General features: G+C 44.1%; 1 protein-coding gene across 1 annotated transcript in view; it reads right to left on the reverse strand.

The window, feature by feature from the left end:
* Positions 1–13763: 13763 nt before the first annotated feature.
* LOC311242023 (NXPE family member 3-like) overlaps positions 13764–18977 on the reverse strand; it is a gene marked incomplete at both ends in the record, with an annotated part of 32977 nt that continues 27763 nt past the window's right edge. Inside the window, 2 exons of the mRNA XM_084330979.1 lie at positions 13764–14323; positions 14690–14896. Coding sequence (XP_084187105.1) covers positions 13764–14323; positions 14690–14896 — 767 coding nt within the window. The remainder of the gene's footprint in view (positions 14324–14689; positions 14897–18977) is intronic.

Genomic DNA, 18977 nt, shown 5'->3' on the forward strand with positions numbered 1-18977 from the left:
TGGGCAGCCTTGGCGTGTATGGTGAAGGGCAAAGGGTGGTGATTTATTGCAGTTGGTCAGGACTGATGCAGTGGGGTGAGAGTATAGCATTGCAACCCATGCACGAAGCAAAGTCCCTGCCCAAACCAAACTCTTCTATCACAGACTGAATATAGTTCCACTCAACTTGGTCGAAAGCTTTTTGTGCGTCAAGGGCCAGGATAGCTGTGTTTATATCTTTTTTATATTTGCCATATGTGATGTTCAGTAGTCGCCGAACATTGAAAAAAGAAAAACCTCCCGGGAATGAAGCCGGTTTGATCAGGATGAATTATGGCCATTATACATTTATTGAGCCTGTTAGCTAGAATTTTGATGAACACCTTTAAGTCGTTTCCAAGGAGGGCAATAGGGCGGTACGAGGAGGGGTCAGTTTCCTCTTTACCTTTTTTCAAAATTAAAGATATATTAGCTGTGTAGAGAGAATCAGGTAGGAATTCAGTTTGTATGGAATGTTTAAACATCTGCAACATTAAGGGAGCAACATCTGCAACATATTCTTTATAGAATTCTATAGAAAAACCATCAGGGCCGGCAGCTTTACCATTAGGGAAGCCTTTGATTGCTGTAAACACTTCCTGCAATGATATTTCTGCATTCAGTGTATTACGTGCGGTTTCGCTCAGTTTTAGGAGTGGTAGAGAGCGAAGGAAACTGCTAATGTCTGATTGGCTGGCAGTGCTCTGTGAGGTATAGAGCTTCTCATAAAAGTCCTTAAAACATTTGTTAATTTCCTCTGGGCTGGTAATGAGGGACCCGGTCACCCGTAGCTTGATTTTATCTTATGAATAGCTCTTTTGGCCTGGGTACCTCTCAGCTGACCAATAATGAGCTTGGTTTATCTGCTAACTCAAATAGTTTGTGCTTTAATTTTAATAACATTACACTTATTTGACTAGAAAGGATAGTGTTGTATTCATACTTGAGTTTCATAATATTACTTAAAGCAGGAGAGGATGGAGCATCTCTATATGTCTTCTCAAGAACAGGGAGCAAAGTTTCAATTTCTAATAATCTTTTTCTGCTATTTCTTTTTATTGCAGACTCATATGATATTACATGTCCACGTATAACAGCTTTAAATGTCTCCCATAGGACTGAGTCAGATACATCTTTAGTGTCATTTAAACAGATATATTCTTTGACAATGGTAGAAAATCGTTGACAGAACTGAACATCATTAAGCAGTCGGATTGAAACGCCAGCTATACTGTGATTTTCTCACTCCAAAATCAATCAACACTGTAACTGGGCAGTGGTCTGAGATAAAAATATTGTGATATTTGGAGGAGATAATATTGGATGTTAATTTGGAATCCGTTATGAAATAGTCAATCCTTGTATATGATTCATGTACTTGTGAAAAAAAGGAGAAATCTCTGTCTGTGGGGTGCTGTAGTCTCCAGATGTCTACAAGATTCAGTGATTTAAACATTGTTTTACATTTTACATTGTTCATGATCATGATGTCCTATTTCACGCTATACAGTCAGATTATGATGACTGCTAATATCAACACTATACGGGATGGCAATATTACTTTAGCCAGCTGGAATGTCCGAGCATTAAATACTCCTGTTAAACAATCGAAAGTTTTCTCTCACCTGAAATCGCTATCTGCTGATATTATGTTTCTCCAAGAAACTCATATTAAACACTGTGACGCGCACAAGCTGAGGTGCGGTTGGGTGGGCCAGGTCTATCAATCCACTTTTTCATCAAAGGCGAGAGGGGTGGCTATACTAATGCGCAAAAATATCCCATTCAACCATATATCTACCATAGCCGATCCCAACGGCCGTTATTTGATTGTCATGGGCAATATGTTATCATTTCATGTTACCCTCTTAAATTTATACGCCCCAAACTTTGACAACCCTGGTTTTTTTCGAAGTATTTTTAACTTACTTAAATTACCTGACTTGTCAACTACACATCTAATAGTGGGTGGAGATTTTAATTGCATTCTGGACCCATTTATGGACAGGCACTCTTCTCGCCCAGCCACTCCTCTTAACTCCACTACAGTGTCATAAGAGAAACTCAACGATAATTACACCCGGATTCACCAACGCGTGGAGAGGCTGTCTTTAAAGGAACACGCCAACATTATGGGAAATGCACTTACTGTCTTCTCCAGAATTGGACAAGAAGATAGATAGTAGTTTCCTCTCTGTGCGTTCATTAGAAAGCTAGACTAGCTTAGTACAAATTAATGGAAGCGGATACAGATGATACAAATGTCTGTACATTTTCCATAATGTTGGCGTGTTCCTTTAAAAACGTTGGTTTGTAATCATCAAGTAAAATATCGGAAGGTTTTGAGCCAGGGGGTGGGGCCAAGTGGTGTGTATAAAAGTCTTTGCAGACGATATGACCTTATACTACAGTAGCTTATAGGGGCTTCAGGTGCAAGTTGAATGAGTTGAACTACATACCACTAGGGGCACCTCATGTAATTAACATGTCTATTGTGTATTAGTCCAGCGAGACTCTGTCGGCACAGCAACCTAGGTGTGTGAACTGAGAGATAAAGGCGAGAGAAGCCGCCACACAACCAACCTCACACTGCCTCAGACTGGGTTATTAAGGGTCACACACACACACGCACACACACACACACCCACACACACACACACACACACACACACACACACACACACACACACACACACACACACACACACACACACACACACACACACACACACACACACACACACACACACACACACACACACACACACACACACACACACACACATGATCTCAATACCTCTCAATACCTTCTATGCGAGGTTTGAGGCTGGTAACAACAACACCAGCCTACAAGCCACGGCAATGGGGGGGGGGGGGGGGGGGGTCTGCTGATGGAGACTCAGTGTTCAGGGTAACAGAGCATGAGGTGAGGCGGACCTTTAAAAAAGTGAATATCAGGAAGGCAGCAGGACCGGACGGCATCCCCCGCCGCGTCCTAAAAGTCTGTGCCGACCAACTGGCCCCGGTATTCACTGACATATTTAACCTGTCCTTAGAACAGGCTGTCATCCCCACCTGCCTGAAGAAGTCCACTATCATCCCTGTACCTAAAAAATCCAAGCCTGCTTGCCTCAACGACTATCGCCCTGTAGCTCTCACCTCCATAGCCATGAAGTGCTTTGAGAAGCTAGTAAAGGGCTACATCTGCTCCTCCCTCCCCATCAACCTGGACCCCCTGCAATTTGCATACCGCCCCAACAGGTCCACGGAGGACGCCATAGCCCATGTGCTGCACACAGCAGCATCACACCTGGACAAGAGGAAGGGGAACTATGTGAGAATGCTATTCATCGACTACAGCTCGGCATTCAACACCATAGTCCCCTCCAAACTCATAGCCAAGCTCAGGGACCTGGGCTTGAACTATGACCTCTGCCAGTGGGTCTTGGACTTCCTGACGGGCAGACCCCAGGTGGTGAGAGCAGGCAACTGCACCTCCTCATCCATCACCCTCAACATAGGGGCCCCCCAGGGCTGTGTTCTGAGTCCCCTCCTCTACTCCCTGTACACACACGACTGTGTGGCTCAGCGGAGTAACAACACAATCATCAAATTTGCTGACGACACAGTAGTGGTGGGCCTGATCTCTGCAAACGACGAGAGGGCCTACCTGGAAGAGGTCAAGGTCCTGGCGGGATGGTGCCAGGAGAACAGCCTCTCCCAGAACGTCAGCAAAACAAAGGAGATGATTGTGGACTTTAGGAGGTCGGGGGTCAAGGACTACAGCCCCCTCAGCATCGACGGGGCACCGGTTGAGAGAGTGAACAGTTTTAAGTACCTCGGAGCCCACATATCCGAGGACTTGACATGGACCACACACATTGACAGTGTTGTGAAGAAGGCACGACAACGCCTCTACTTCCTCAGGCGTCTAAGGAAGTTCCAAGTCAGTCATAAGATCCTTAAGAACTTCTACTCATGTACAATAGAGAGCATCCTGACTGGCAACATCACCTCCTGGTTTGGGAATAGCACTGCACAAGACCGAAGCAGACTACAAAGAGAATCATCAAGGACTCCAGCCACCCGAACAACTGCCTCTTTGAACTGCTGCGGTCAGGCAAGCGATACCGGAGTCTCAAGGCGAGCACAGAAAGACTCAGAAGAAGCTTCTATCCCCAGGCCATCAGGCTGCTCAACGAACAATAAACACTATACAACAACCATCAAATGCACACAGCACACACATCCACACGCACACACTCACTATAAACAAACAACACACTGCAGCACCCACTCTCCACACTTTAGATCACCTAAACACACTTTATATTTATTGACAAAGGATTTGCACTACAACTTGTACACCTTACTGTAAATTGTACCTAAATTGTACCTCATCGCATTTCTGCTTTGCACTATATAGTATTGTATATTAGTACACTGCATAGTATATTGTATATTATATGGTAACTCAGTTACTTCTATTCTGCATCGAACATTGTACATATGTCTATACTGAACACTGTGACCTCATTTTTTACTTCTAATTTACATGCTATACTATTTTATTTCATACTTATCTTGTCTAGCACAGTCTCTGGAGCGTAACAGTAAGAAGCATTTTGTATAAAAGTATTCTGTACTTCTGTATGACAACTATTAAAGAAACTTGAACTTGAAACACAGAGACAGAATGCACACACATTCACATACAAACTGCCACGCTATTCCTTGAACACACACACACGCACACACTGGTAGAGCAGTGATAATGAGTTTATTGGGGCGTACAGTGGCCAGGGAGAGAGAACATGCATGGACCATGAAGATTTCATGGATGTTTCAAACACACAGAAACACACACACACACACACACACACACACACATACGGAAGCACACTGTCTGTCTCGTTCTCTCTCTCACACAGGAGCACTAATCAATTATACACATAATACACACTTAAATGTGGTTGCGCGCATGTGTGTATATACTGTACACACACACACACACAAGCAATCTCTCTCTCTCTCTCCCTCTCTGTCACACAGGCATACAGTAGAAGCACCAGTGAATGGTAGAAGCGTTAGGTTTGATGTGACTGAAGAGGCTCTGGAGAGGTTGTGTTGTGGTTGTGAGACTTTCAAGTATGACTGTGTCTCTGGCTGAGTGATGTGACTGTGTGATGTCACTGTGTGTCTGGCTGAGTGATGTGACTGTGTGATGTGGCTGGGTGATGTGACTGTGTGATGTGACTGTGTCTGGCTGTGTGATGTGACTTGGTGATGTGGCTGGGTGATGTGTGTATAACAGTATTTACCAGTACAAATTACAATATGATGTGACATTTATCTTATAATTGTCATGGTGCCATTTAGGGCTGACCCCGATTAGTCAAATAGTCGACTAATCGATCGAAAGTAGCCATAGTCGACTGCCAACCTCTTAGTCGAGGTTGGCAGTCGCAAGGAAGAATGTTTTGATTAACTTAATCACATACCATATGTATATATTATTTATGATGTGTATATCGTGGACGGCGCCGGCGGTATAGTAAACATCCATACCTTTGCATGGATCCATGCAGTATACCTTCATATTGAGTTATACCTCCCAGCAACTTGCAATGGGCCTGGTCTACAAGATACACTACACCACTAAGATACCCATGTACATGTCGAAATACTTCCCAAAGGTCCAGACCAGGCTGCAGAAACAAATTAGTGGGGGGGCATAAAATGTTATCGGGGGGGCACAATGGTTTTTCAACACAGTCTTTTATACGTTTCAGCTGGGACAGCAGCGCTGTGGCTTGCTTGGCGCTGCCCACGGTGCTGAACTAAACAGCAGAGAGGCAATTGAAAAATCTAATTTCTCTCTATCTTAAGAACTTTCACTTATACAAAAACAGACTGAACGGATATATATAACAGACCTGCTGGAGCAGGGGACACAAACAGGCTGGATAAGATGGTCAGGAAGGCCAGTAGCGTGGTTGGGGTGGAGCTGGACTCTAGCGAGGGTGGCGGAGAGGAGGAACCTTGCTAAGCAACCCCTCCCACCCACTAGTTGTATAATATACAATGCATCACTGTGCCTCACTGCATCACTGAGCACAGAGTGACAATTACCATCTTCCTGGACTCTTACTTTTTAAACAGCACTGTGTATTATTACACCTACTGTAGACTTCAGTATATTTTTAATGTATTTATTTACTGTATCTTTTATTCTATTTTTATTCTATTTCATTTTATTCTATTCTTAGACCATTTGTTTTGTTATTCTTATTTGTGACTTGTTCTGTCTAAATGTTTAATGTTGAGTGATTTGCAGTGTCAAATTTCCCTCAGGATAATACATCTCTATTCTATTTTATTCTATATCTTTGAAAAGTCTCCATTTATTCAACACTTCTGAATTCACTGACAAACTGAACTGAACTGACAAAAATAAGGTGCATAAAAAAGCAAACAAAATTCCTCCACAGGCTACTCACCATCATTAGTAGAGCGGCAAGCGGCGTTTGGGGACAGAGTGAAATCTTCTTAAAGGGGAACTATTTTACTATTTCTTTCACTATTTGGGCACTTTTACACAATTCCTGTGAGTCTATGGAACACCTCTGTAATATATATATTTTTTTTATTCATTGTTTTGTATTTCTAATCAAGTCCTCAAAAACAGCATTTTTCTACCTCAAGATTTCGAGCTGTTTTGAGCCTGGGCTGCAGGGCGGCACCTAAACCACTGCGGAGCGTCGTCGTCTATCTCAACATTACCATGCAGCAGTGACTATATGACATCACATATAGGCACATTTTCAAACGACTCAGTTCAGTGAGGGTGAATATTGTGAGAGGAGAATTGGAAGAATGCGCCAATATGAGAATTTTGAGACATAGATCATATTAATATAAGTTCACATAGCTAGGAAACAATGCTAAACACTCAAAAAGGCCATTTATAAGATAGTTCCCCTTTAAAACACTGCCCCTCCACTTATTCCTGAACTTTTTTGTTAAGTCCTTCTCAAATGCCAACTGAATTAAATTGGCCTTAGTTGCGTCGATGAAGCATACTAAGGCGATGTTCTGTAAAGACGTTCTTGAGGGTAGAAAACGAATTCTCACAGAGTGCCGTGCTAGCTTCAGTAGTGTTGTTGTTGACATCAGTGCCCACTAGGGCTGTCCCCGACTAAGGATTTAGATAGTTGACTTTGATTGACAAAAAAAAAAAAAAAAAAATTTACCAGGGTGGGCACAGCTGACTCAGTGGGCGGCCCGGCCCCCTAATGCCCGCCCATGGCGCCGGGACTGCAAAGGTCAGTGAATTCCACGACCACAACACCAGAGGGAGTTCCACAAATGTTGAACCCAGATTCGGCACAAACAAAGGACTAAACACGTTTAGCAATTATGCCACAACAATGTGGAACGCCCTACCCTCAGCTGTAAAATAATGTGAATCCCTACCCTCCTTCAAAACCGCTCTCAAAGAGCACCTACGGGTGGCTGCAATTTGAAACTGGCCTCGGTAAATGTCCAAACACCCCGACCCCCCCACCCACCCACCCAACCCCCTCCAATGTACAGTTTCTTCCCCCTCGAATGTATATATTTTTTATGATCTCTTTCTCTGAAACAGTACTGTATATTTGTATATCTTGTATGTCATAAATGTCAGGATGAAACAGTACTGTATATCTGTATGTCTTGTATGTCATAAATGTCCTGATGAATTGAAAATGGGGGACCCTGATGTAAACAAGACGAAAGTCTTTTTCTGGTCTGCATCCCCTTAACAATTGTTTGTATTGCGCCGTACTTTAAGATGTTGGCTTGAAATGTGTATACCTCATGTTCCAACGTATTGTAACAAAGAGTTAATCACCTATCAAAGACACTTTGACACATTGTGACAACCAACCCCATCATGGTTGTTGGTTGTCACCATGTGTTTTAATGGGGGAACATCTTAAAAAGAAGACAAGGCAGAACTAAATTTGAAAGTTTAATTGCATTGACAAGTTGACAAATACATAACTTAATGCATCTTAACATGAACATAAACAGGAACACATCTTTAGGCCATCCTATATAAAAAAAATAATAAGAATACTCATTCACTTGTTACAGTGATGGCAAATGTAGGGTCTGGGCACTCCATGTGACAACCAACCCCAAAGGAAATGTGACAACCAACCCCAACTGCAATGGCCTGATAGCATCAAGGCTAACAGCCATCTAACAACTAGTTAGCTAGCTAACAACAATCTAAACTATAGCTATCCCTTCACATATTTTATTTTTTTTATCCACTTTTTCTCCCATTTTTTCTATATTTTCTTCCATCCCAATTTCGTATCATCCAATTCAACCCTCCCCTGTCACGAACGCTGTTTTTGCCTCCCACAAGCCGGCTGCAATGTGGACTAAGTCATACATAGCACAAGTCCCCTCCGGTACTTGAGGTAACAGCAGTCGCATCTTTTCACCTGCACAGCTCGATCTCTCAGTGTCGAGGAGTAACGCGTGGGAGGCTCACGCTGCCCCCGACACATCCTGATTCTACTGCGCAGGCGCACAAACCGACCTGTAGGAGTCGCTGTCCACAACGCCCGATCCCCACCCATCAGTTTCCCACCCCCTAATACGGCCAATGTGTATTAGTATGAACGACCAGCTAAACTGAAAGCAATGTGGAGCGCTGTCCATTCTCGAACAAAACCATTTGTCTTGAGCTATGTTGACAATTGCTTCCATGTCTAGGAAGATATATTTTATTTTATTTGTATTTTATTTAGTTTTCTTTTTATTATTATTATTATTTAAAAAGAAAAGTTATTTTTTGTTATTTCACGTGTGGGTGTTTATGGTTGTTCGAAATAAATAAAGATAAAATCAAATATCAGTTTAAAACAAATAATATAATATAATATCAGTCTGAACTCATGGCTCTGTTAGTCATCTTTACTCATGGCTATGTTAGCCGTCTTTACTCATGGCTCTGTTAGCCGTCTCCTCTTGTGTCGTTGTTTTAGACGTCTGTTTCTGTCCCGCATAAACCTTCGGTGGCATGTTTTGAGCGAACCTATTCAAAACTTAAAGAAGTGTCATATTGGGGGCGGCTGAATAGTGCACCGGACTAAGCTCTCGCCTACCACCGCAGAGACACTGGGATCGAATCCAGCTGTCAGCGGTACCTCTGGCTTGGTCAGTCGTCCCTACTAACACAATTGGCAGTGTTAGCGGGTGGGAAGCCGGTGGGTTATGTATCCTGGTCGTTGTAAACAGCGACTCCTACTGGTCGGTCGGGGCGCCTGCTCAGCAGGGAAGGGATCTGTGGGAGGTAGTGTGATCCTCCCACGCATTACACTCCCCCCGTGAGAGTCCTCGCTGTCAGGTGAAAAGAGGCGGCTGGCTGACTCCACATGTATCGGAGGAGACATGTGATAGTCTTCAACCCTCCCTAGGCCGGTAAGTGGGGTGGAAATGCGCGCAACGACCAGGAAGGGAATTGGGATAAACGGCTAAATTGGGATGGGAGAAAAATACGAAAAAGGGGGGAGAAAAAATAGACAAAAAAAAGAAGTGTCATTTTAGAGCCTTTAGTCGTGTTTTCTTTTTTAACACTTTCAGTGCCACGGACGACATAACTCGTTTTATTAGCCCCCCCACTGAGTGCCGATGACGACAAATATCGCTTTATTGTTTTATTAGCGATCTGAAATCATATTTCATCAACCGAGTCTCCCGTTGGTACAACAGCCCCTACATGAGCTCAGAATGGAAAAAAGCGCCCCCTATCGTCTATCCCTGTGTAACTGCAGGTCAGTCACTTAGACTGACCTGGGATCTGTAGATATGTAGGGGCGGAGCCAGCTGGTTCCTTCTGCTGGCAAGGAGTCTGATCAACATGGAAGTCATCGCGGGACGGGAATCAGCCTGGAATATATATTTACAGCAGCCAATACTGAATCAATAAGCGTGATCGATATTTGGAATGGCGATCAGGAATTGTACATTGGAATACTGACAAAGCCATACTTGGTCATTTACTGTACAACTGGGTAGGACATTTGTAGGGGCCAGTTTCGAATTGCAGTCTCCCGTAGGTGTTTTTTGAGAGTGTTTTTGAAGGTGGGTAGTGATTCACATTCCTTTACAGCTTTGGGTAGGGCGTTCCACATTGATGTGGCATAATTGCGAAACATGTTTAGTCCCTTGTTTGAGCCGAATCTGGGTTTAACATGATTTGTGGAGCTCCCTCTGGTGTTGTGATCGTGGTATTCACTGACCTTTGGGAAGTATTTTGACATGTACATGTGTACCTTGGTCATGTAGTGTATCTTGTAGACCAGGCCCATTCCAAGTTGCTGTACTCTGTCGTCTACTCTAAGCCATCCTAGGTTGTCAAAGTGGGCAGGGGTGAGGTGGGTTCTAGGAGTCAGGTCAAGCAGTAGTCTGACTAGTTTGTTTTGAGATATTTGTAATTTGTTTTTTAGTGCCTTTGAGGTGCTTTGGTACCATGAGGTGCAAGCATAGTCGTAGTACCCTTGAATGAGTGCTCCTGCCAGAGTCTTCAGGGTATTCTTGTTTACCAGAGAGGAGATCCGGTACAAGAATCGAGTTTGTTGGTTGACTTTTTTTTATTACATTGGATGCCATTTTGTCACAGGAAAGATTAGCCTCTAGGATGGAACCCAGGTAGGTAATTTCATCTTTCCTTGTGACAATATTGTCACCCACTGTAACTGAGAAGCCGTCGGTCTTGCTGAGTTTGTTATTTGAACCGAAGAGAATGGACTCTGTTTTGACCATGTGTAATGATAGTTTGTTGTCGGCGAGCCATATGCAGATTTTGCCTAGTTCCGAGCTGAGGGCCTTTTCAACCTGTAACTTGTTCTTGTCAGAGACCAGCAGGGCTGAGTCGTCCGCAAACAGGAACAAGTTGCAGTCACAAGCTGACGACATGTCATTTGCATAAATTAGGAATAGTAGTGGTCCTAGTATGCTTCCTTGTGGAACACCACAGCTCACTGTGAGGGGGGGGGATAGGGTACCGTTTACCTCCACCATCTGTTCTCTCCCCTTCAGGTAGGATTGTATCCAGCTCACTGATAGACTATCAAAACCAATTGCTTTTAGCTTGTCAATCTGAATGGTGTGATTGACAGTGTTGAAGGCCTTTTGTAGGTCCAGCATGACCATGCCGCCGTATTTGCCGGCGTCCACCTCTTGTTTGATGTGGTCGTTCAAATAGAGAAGGCATGTGTCAGTGGAGTGGGATGTTCTGAAACCAGATTGGAATTCGTAGATTCGATTTTTTTCCACAACGTACTTTTCGACCTGTTCGTATACTATTTTTTCCATGACTTTCGAGATGGATGTAAGGATAGAAACAGGGCGGTAGTTGCCTGGGTCTAATTTGCTGCCCTTTTTGTGCAGGGGTGTTACTCTCGCAATTTTGAAGTCCTTGGGGACGTGTCCCTGTTTTATGGAGAGGTTTATTATGTGTGTGATGACTACGGTGATGGCGGCTGCTGAGTCTCTGAGGAATTTGGAGGGGATGTTGTCATGGCCTGTGGCCTTGTTCGGTTGGAGGGCGCTCAGTTTTTTGAGTACCTCATCTGTAGTTACCATTTCCAGTTTGAAGTCGTCTTTGTGGACGCCTAGGTTCTTGTAGTATGCTACTATGTGTTCTACCCCATACTGCCCTGAGTGGGAGGGTAGTTTGTTTACCAGTGTTGTGGCTATGTTAGTGAAGAAAGTGTTTAAGTAATTGGCTACATCCAGCTTGTCTGTGATGAGCGTGTTGTCCGTCTGTATGTTTATGTTTGAGAACCTGGTTTTAAGTTTTTTACTGCAGCCTAGTTGATTATTGAGTAATTTCCAAAGTTCACATGGTTTATTTTTGTTTTCCTCAGTTTTGTCATTGATGAATATTTTTTTAGCAGTTTTGATCATGGAGTTTACGTCATTTCTTAGTCTGTTTCTTTCTAGTTTGAGTTCAGTCACGTGGTCTTGGAGTTCACTGCTCGTGCTTTTGGTAAGCTTTGACTGACTTTTACAAAACTCAGAGCATCTGGCTTACATAGCGGTCAGTATTTCAGTGTGCATCCACGGCTCAGCGCGATTTTTTACCCTGGTGGTTCTTAGGGGGGCCATGTTGTTTAGTATTGTTGAACATTTGATGTTGAAGCCAAGCCAGGTTTCTTCAACCATTGAGCTCATCTGACCAGAACATCTGATCTGAGGTAAGGAATCTATTTTACCAGTCTTGGGATAATCAGAGTTGTATTAGCTGAGATCTCAGCGTTTGCCCTATGTGTGATGTGTCTGTACGTGTGCGCGATCGCTAATGAGGAAATAAGAGAATCGATTTTTCAGATCGCCTCTATAGCGTGCATACGTACACATATACTATCGATAATCTAGTGTTTATTTGAAAACTATTCATAAATAGGCCGAAAAATGACAACGTTTTTGTGTATTCTAGAATATTCCAGTAAATGTCTTTTATCATGGAATCTTTATATTTTCCTTGAAAACGAGGGCTTTTCAAAATGCTATAAAACGAAAATGAACAGATAAAAAAACAATCCTCTTCGACAATGTTGACTGGAAAACGAGTCATTGATAAGCGACGGGCAGATTAGACACATAGCCATAATTTAAAACATAGATTAGGCGTTTTTAATGCTAACATTGAAGTGGGTTGCGGCATTCAAGGAGGTTCCGGGGCACCGAGCTCCGGCACGGAAAGTGTTAAGTAACCTCATATGGGACATTTTTCGGATTTTTTGCAACCGGCACTTTGGCGACCCCTAGTGGCTCGGTTGTGAATATTTTGTAATACAATATATATATCGAATTGAAGGCTTATTGGTTGCCTGTCGATCTGACAAAATCCGTTCAGCTGTTCTCGAGTTACATGCCAGTATTTGAGGCTTGTGCAAAGTACACGGTATTGCGCAAAATACCACTCCTGACTCAGGCTGCAGTAGTTCCGTCAATCTAAATCCGATCTCGAAAATGATTGTGGATAGTTGTAGCCAATGAGTGTGGCTTCCAATGATACCCCATGTGGGGATGTGTAAATCAGGGATCTAGGTGAAGAACTAAATTCTTTAACAGGATGCCAAATGAATTGAAGTCTATGAGAAAACTGAGTTTTTCTTTCTACACAGTTTACCAAAATCACTCCTAATCACTCATTTCTAAATGGATATTTATGAAATTTGGATATATACTACATAATGCTTCAGGCTATGGCTCCGTCTGGATTTGTAAGCCATACCACCTTCTGGGGAAATACTACCTCTGGACTACTAACTACTACAGAAAAACATGAGTAACACGTTCTTTTACAACTCAAGTTCAGACCTATGTTACTCTATTACCTTAGCACTAAAAGTGAATTATTTTTCTGGAATCAGAAACTTCAGAATGTCATCTCTCAAAAGAGACCAGGCTCATGCATGTGCTATAAGTATAAAGTATGTTGTTTTGGTTTGCAAAAAAGTATGCTGTCCTCAAAAACGAAAACGCAAATGGCCAGGAGAGTCATTGCAGGTTAACAGGTTTTTTTTATTGCCATTGAAAGCTATTGGAGTCATTCACACAGACACGGCTGATGCAGCGGTCATGGTTAATCTATGATACACTGTCGTTCTGTATAATCAATAACGATTCATACATTTTTTATTTTTAACTCCACCTCACCACAGCCACCAGCGCTTCTACGCTCTCTCTCGACAGATGTAGGACAGGAAAATGTTGACCATCTGCTTGACGATGGCAGGGGGCGGGTGGACGTCGTGGGGAAGATGATGGGACACGACCATGTCCCAGGCGTCCAGCAGGTGAACGTCCAGTCCCTTGAACATCGCCCGGAGAACCCTGTCGTGCTGCAGCGCAAACCAGTCGCTGTAATCCAGGCTGCTGTGCAGCGGCTCACGATCGAGACCCCTCGGGGCTCCTGAACGAATCACCACTGACGTCTGCGGCGCCCTGTCCAAGAGGCGCACCACTGCCGTCCTGATGGTCCGCATGCGACGCATGTACACCTCGGCGGGGAAGGGGGCGAAATGGGCCCAGACGCTGACGACCACCACGGTGTTCATGCCTCCGGCCACGCCGTCGATCTCGTTGGCCACGTAGCGTAGGTCGCTGACTAATACTGGGGTGTACTGGATAGGGGGCCCGTGAGAACGGTAGGTCATCAGGATGTTACGTGTGCTGTCCACCGCCAGGTAAGGTCCGCCTAGCTTGGAGGCGTGGAGGTCGATCTTCTTCATCTCTAATGAAGGGACAATGTGATTGAGATACACAGGACAGTGTTATGAATATCAGATCTATTATGAAGGACAATGTACTATTCATATGCATGTTTTTCTTCACAATTTTACAAATTTACAAATTTCAACTGTTCAACTGAGTTCATTGGGTCAAGATTTTAAAAGTGGCTATGAGATTTTCTAGGGATAGATTCAGAATACAAAAAGACTATTTGAATACAAAATTGTCAGCGACTTTGGGTATATATAAAATAAATGTATTATTATTATTGTTAAAAACTCAGAGAGTTTTGATGAGTCTTGATGAGTTTTTTTTTTTTTTCTGGCGATGGGAGAGGGTTGTTTTGTACCATGACAACAACACTTACCCGGTAGCACAGCATCAAAGTACTCAAACCACTGTCTCATGGTGGAGTCACCGTACATGTAGACCAGCTTGTTTCTCAGACACTCAGAGATGATGGGTGCTTTGTTGAACTGGCGAACTGCAAGACCGCCAAGGTTTCTCCAGACTCCCTGGTAGTAATATCCAGACGGCCCCGGGTTCACACCGTCAGTCTTCACTTCTGGTTTATCTGTAAAGCAAATAATTTGTCAGTGTTCTTTAAGATAAGATTTTCCTTTATTGATCCCCTTGGGGGAAATTCAGGCATCATGGCAGCATCAGTCAGGCCACTGATATTAGAAGCAGGCCAGGCCAGTGTTTCTAGTTGCAGCAGCGCAATAGTTAGATAACCTAGGTGGGGAACAACCAGGAGATCACTGCAACTCACACAAGTTGGATAACTATATCTCTCTCTCTCTCTCTCTCTCTTGCTCTCACACACACACACACAAAGGGAGCCGCATGTGATTGATGGAGGCGGGACCCTTATAAAAAACAAAAAATCCATCAAAATCAGTGTTGTTGCTAATCATTGACACATACTAGCCTGTAATACCCCCCCCCCCCCCCCCCCCCCCCGAAAAATCTACTTTGCATTTGATATATTGCAAATATATGCCATCACACACACTGGCATTTAAAGGGTTAGAATTATAAAAATGAATATGTGGTGTTATTATCAGGGCTGAAGTTGAATAAAATATTGTATTTTCTTTTATCTGACAGAAAATCCATCTAAATCAGTGTTGTTGCTAACATATGCCTTTAAAGTTTAAACAACATCAAACATTTAGCAGTGCAATGACATGGGCTTGAATCTCTATGCTAAGGCTGTGTTCAGCAGCCCAGACCCCCATAAGAGGGCCCCCCCCCCCCCTCCCGCCATCCACCCCGAGAGATAGGACTCCCCCATATCCAGGGACCGCTATACATGGAGCCGGGCCCCAGCGACACGGGTCCCTTGAATTGATTGGGCCAGGCCCAGTAGAGGAGAGGGCAGGGGACTCACCCCCACCGAGCCAACCCCGTTACCGCCCATGTCCAAAAGAACCCCACCCCCCGCACATCGACCCTACAACACACAAGACCCCACCCTCCCGGGCCAAAACTATGGTCCCCCCCCCCCCCCCCCCCCCGCCCCCCCCCCACCCCCCCCCCCCCCGCCCCCCCCCCCCCCCCCCTAACTAAGCCCGTTTGGGACTCTCCTATATCCCAGGTCCGCCACGCGCGGAGCCGTGTCCCCAGCGACACAGGTTTCTTGAATTGATTGGGCTAGGCTCAATAGAGGAGAGGATAGGGGACTCCCCCCCACCGAGCCAAGCCCGTTACCTCCCATGTCCCAAAGAACCCCTCCCCACGCACCCCGACCCCACAACACACAAGACCCCCCTGGGCAAAGCTCAGCTGCTCTGACCACCCCAATAGGCCTCCCCAAGAATCAGAACACCCCCATATCCCAGGACCACTAGTAGGACTCCCCCATATCCCAGGACCTCTTTACACGGAGCCAGGCACCTGCGACACGGGTCCCTTGAATTGATTGGGCCAGGCCCAGTAGAGGAGAGTGCAGGGGGCTCCCCCCCACGAGCCAAGCCCGTTACCTCCCATGTCACAAATGACCGCACCACCGACCCCACAACACGCAAGGCCCCCCTCTCCGGGTCGATCCACCGAAACTATGGGCCCCCCCCCACGACCCTCCCCCCCACTGAACTCAGCCCACCCACTTCTGTACCTCCCATGTCACCGATATCACTATATACATTTATACTAACATGACTTAAAAAAACTGAAAACACAATAAATGAAAATAAAATAAGTTATATGGCTAGCACTCTTTGCCTCCGTTGGCGGGTTGGAGGGGAATCAGCTCTCCTATTGGAGAAGCCCCCCCCCCTAGTGACGGAGATACCCCCAATGGAGATTCTCCAAGCCTCTATTCATGACAGCTTTCGACACTGTTAACCATACTATTCTACTCCAAAAGCTGGTCAATTTCAACTTCTCCATAGAGTTCCTCAACCTCTTCAAATCATACCTTTCATTCCGTTCCCAACTTGTCAAAATAGAAAATCATAAATCTACTGCCATGTGTCTGTCAACTGGTGTCCCGCAGGGCTCTGTCTTGGGTCCAATCCTGTTCAGCATGTACATTAACGATTTGCCTTCTGTGTGTGGCCAATGTGATGTACTGATGTATGCTGATGATAAGGTGATCTTTACACACGGTAAAACCACAGAAGAGGTTGCAACAAAATTGTCTAATGTCATGGTGAATGTCACATCATGGCTTAAGAACAGCTGTTTACAATTGAATGTCTCTAAGACTGTCTGTATGTTCTTCTCCAAGGGCCACAGAGAAGTTGCAGAGCAGGATATCTTCATCTCCGGTCAGAAATTACAGGTAGTATGAGAATACAAGTACTTAGGAGTACACATAGACCCAAACCTTAGCTTCAAAAATCACATAAAAAAAGTCTGCAATAAGGTAAAGTTCAGCCTATCAAACTTCAGGTACATAAGAAACTTCCTTTCAACCGAGGCAGCAAAGCTATATTTTCATTCAATGGTTCTTTCCCACATCACATACTGTTTGATAACCTGGTCCAATTCACATTCCACCCTTCTGAAACCACTTCAATTACTATACAAACAAGCAATACAAATTCTAGACAAGACACCATTCAGGTACCATCACGGTCACATTCTAAAAAAATATAATCTACTCAGTTGGGAAAACCTGACTCTTTATCAAAACGTCTGTCTAGTTTTTAAAATAAAGTGTGGATTGGCTCCTCCCCCTTTGTCCGGTTTCATCAACCTCAAGTCTGCCCCAACCAGGAACACTAGTCGTGCGGCAAGGGGGGACTGTACAATCCCTTTAAAAAAAAGTGTATTTGGCCAGGCTGTCTTTTCATATAGAGCATGAGCAATGGAACTCAATACCTAGTACAATTAGAGTGTCCACATCATATCATTCATTCAAGTGCAGGGTTAGGGAATGGCTCATTGAAAACCAGCATTGTCAACACTGAGGTGTCTGTGTGTGTGTGTGTGTGTGTGTGTGTGTGTGTGTGTGTGTGTGTGTGTGTGTGTGGATATGGTGCATTTGTCTATGTCTGGGTCTTTTAATATGTCATGATGTGCTCTGTCCTTGTGTCCATGACTGTATTGTGACCTGTATCCCTATCGTATGTCTATGTGCTTTTGTTGGGTTTTTATTCTAATGTTATTTTTCTTGATTTTATTCTGTTCTTATTGCTAACCCTTTTTCACACAGGATTTTAGCCTGTACCTTCTGGTAGGGGGACTGCCAATGGAAATTAGCCTTTTGGCTAAAATTGGGTGCATTTACATTTGTAAAATGTTTTATTAGTGTACGCTGTCCCCCTTGATCAAATAAAGTAAACCTAAACCTAACCTATGTCCAACATTCTTGAATTCTTGTCCTTCACAAATGTCCATGTGCACATTTAAAGCAACTGCTATTCTAACATAACTCAGATTCTAACTTAACTCAAAGAAAAAAGACAACATTTGGCGCTCCCATGGTATTAGAGGATCTTAGTCGTTTCCCTCTGTTCCCCGTTGGAAGGGTGAGGAGTAAAGGCTCTCCTAGTGAGAGGGCTCCCCCTAGTGGCAAAAGTGCACACTATATAAGTCCAACTTTCGTTCTGTGGACGGCCTCAGAGCTCCCGGTCCATGTTCTGAATCCGTCTTTCTTATGCTCATGTTCATTTGTATTGTGTGTCACGTGTAATCCTGTAGTTCCTTCATACCAGTCCATCGTGTATTATTCCACAATATGTTCCTAATCAGCGTGTCCCTTTTTAAAATACATTTCAAATCGTTTGTCTATAACGTGTGTATTGTAAATCATAGTGTTAATTATTCCAGATTCTGGTGTTATAGTATACTTTTTGGGGTAACTGTTCAATTATCTTTCCTCTGTTGCATCTATTCTCATCCCGTGTATGCTTGTATTGGATACTTCTCCATGTTGATTTTGTCTTGTATCTTTATTTGGATCACAGTGTCCTTTCATGTCAGGATCCTAGGCCCGGTCCTGGCTGGACTGGGCAGGATGGTAACACTGGGCAGTACCCTCCACCTAACTTTGGGCAATGCCCTCGATCTGACATTGGCCCTCGGCCTGACATTGGCGCCCTACCACCCTCTAGTGGTGACAAACAATCGGTGCGCTCCAGTACACTGGACATCCTGACTACTGTGTTAACTATAATTAATAGTTTGATTAATGTGATGTCATG

Source organism: Notolepis coatsorum (assembly GCF_963971535.1).
Source record: "Notolepis coatsorum genome assembly, chromosome: 15".
Taxonomy (NCBI): domain Eukaryota; kingdom Metazoa; phylum Chordata; class Actinopteri; order Aulopiformes; family Paralepididae; genus Notolepis; species Notolepis coatsorum.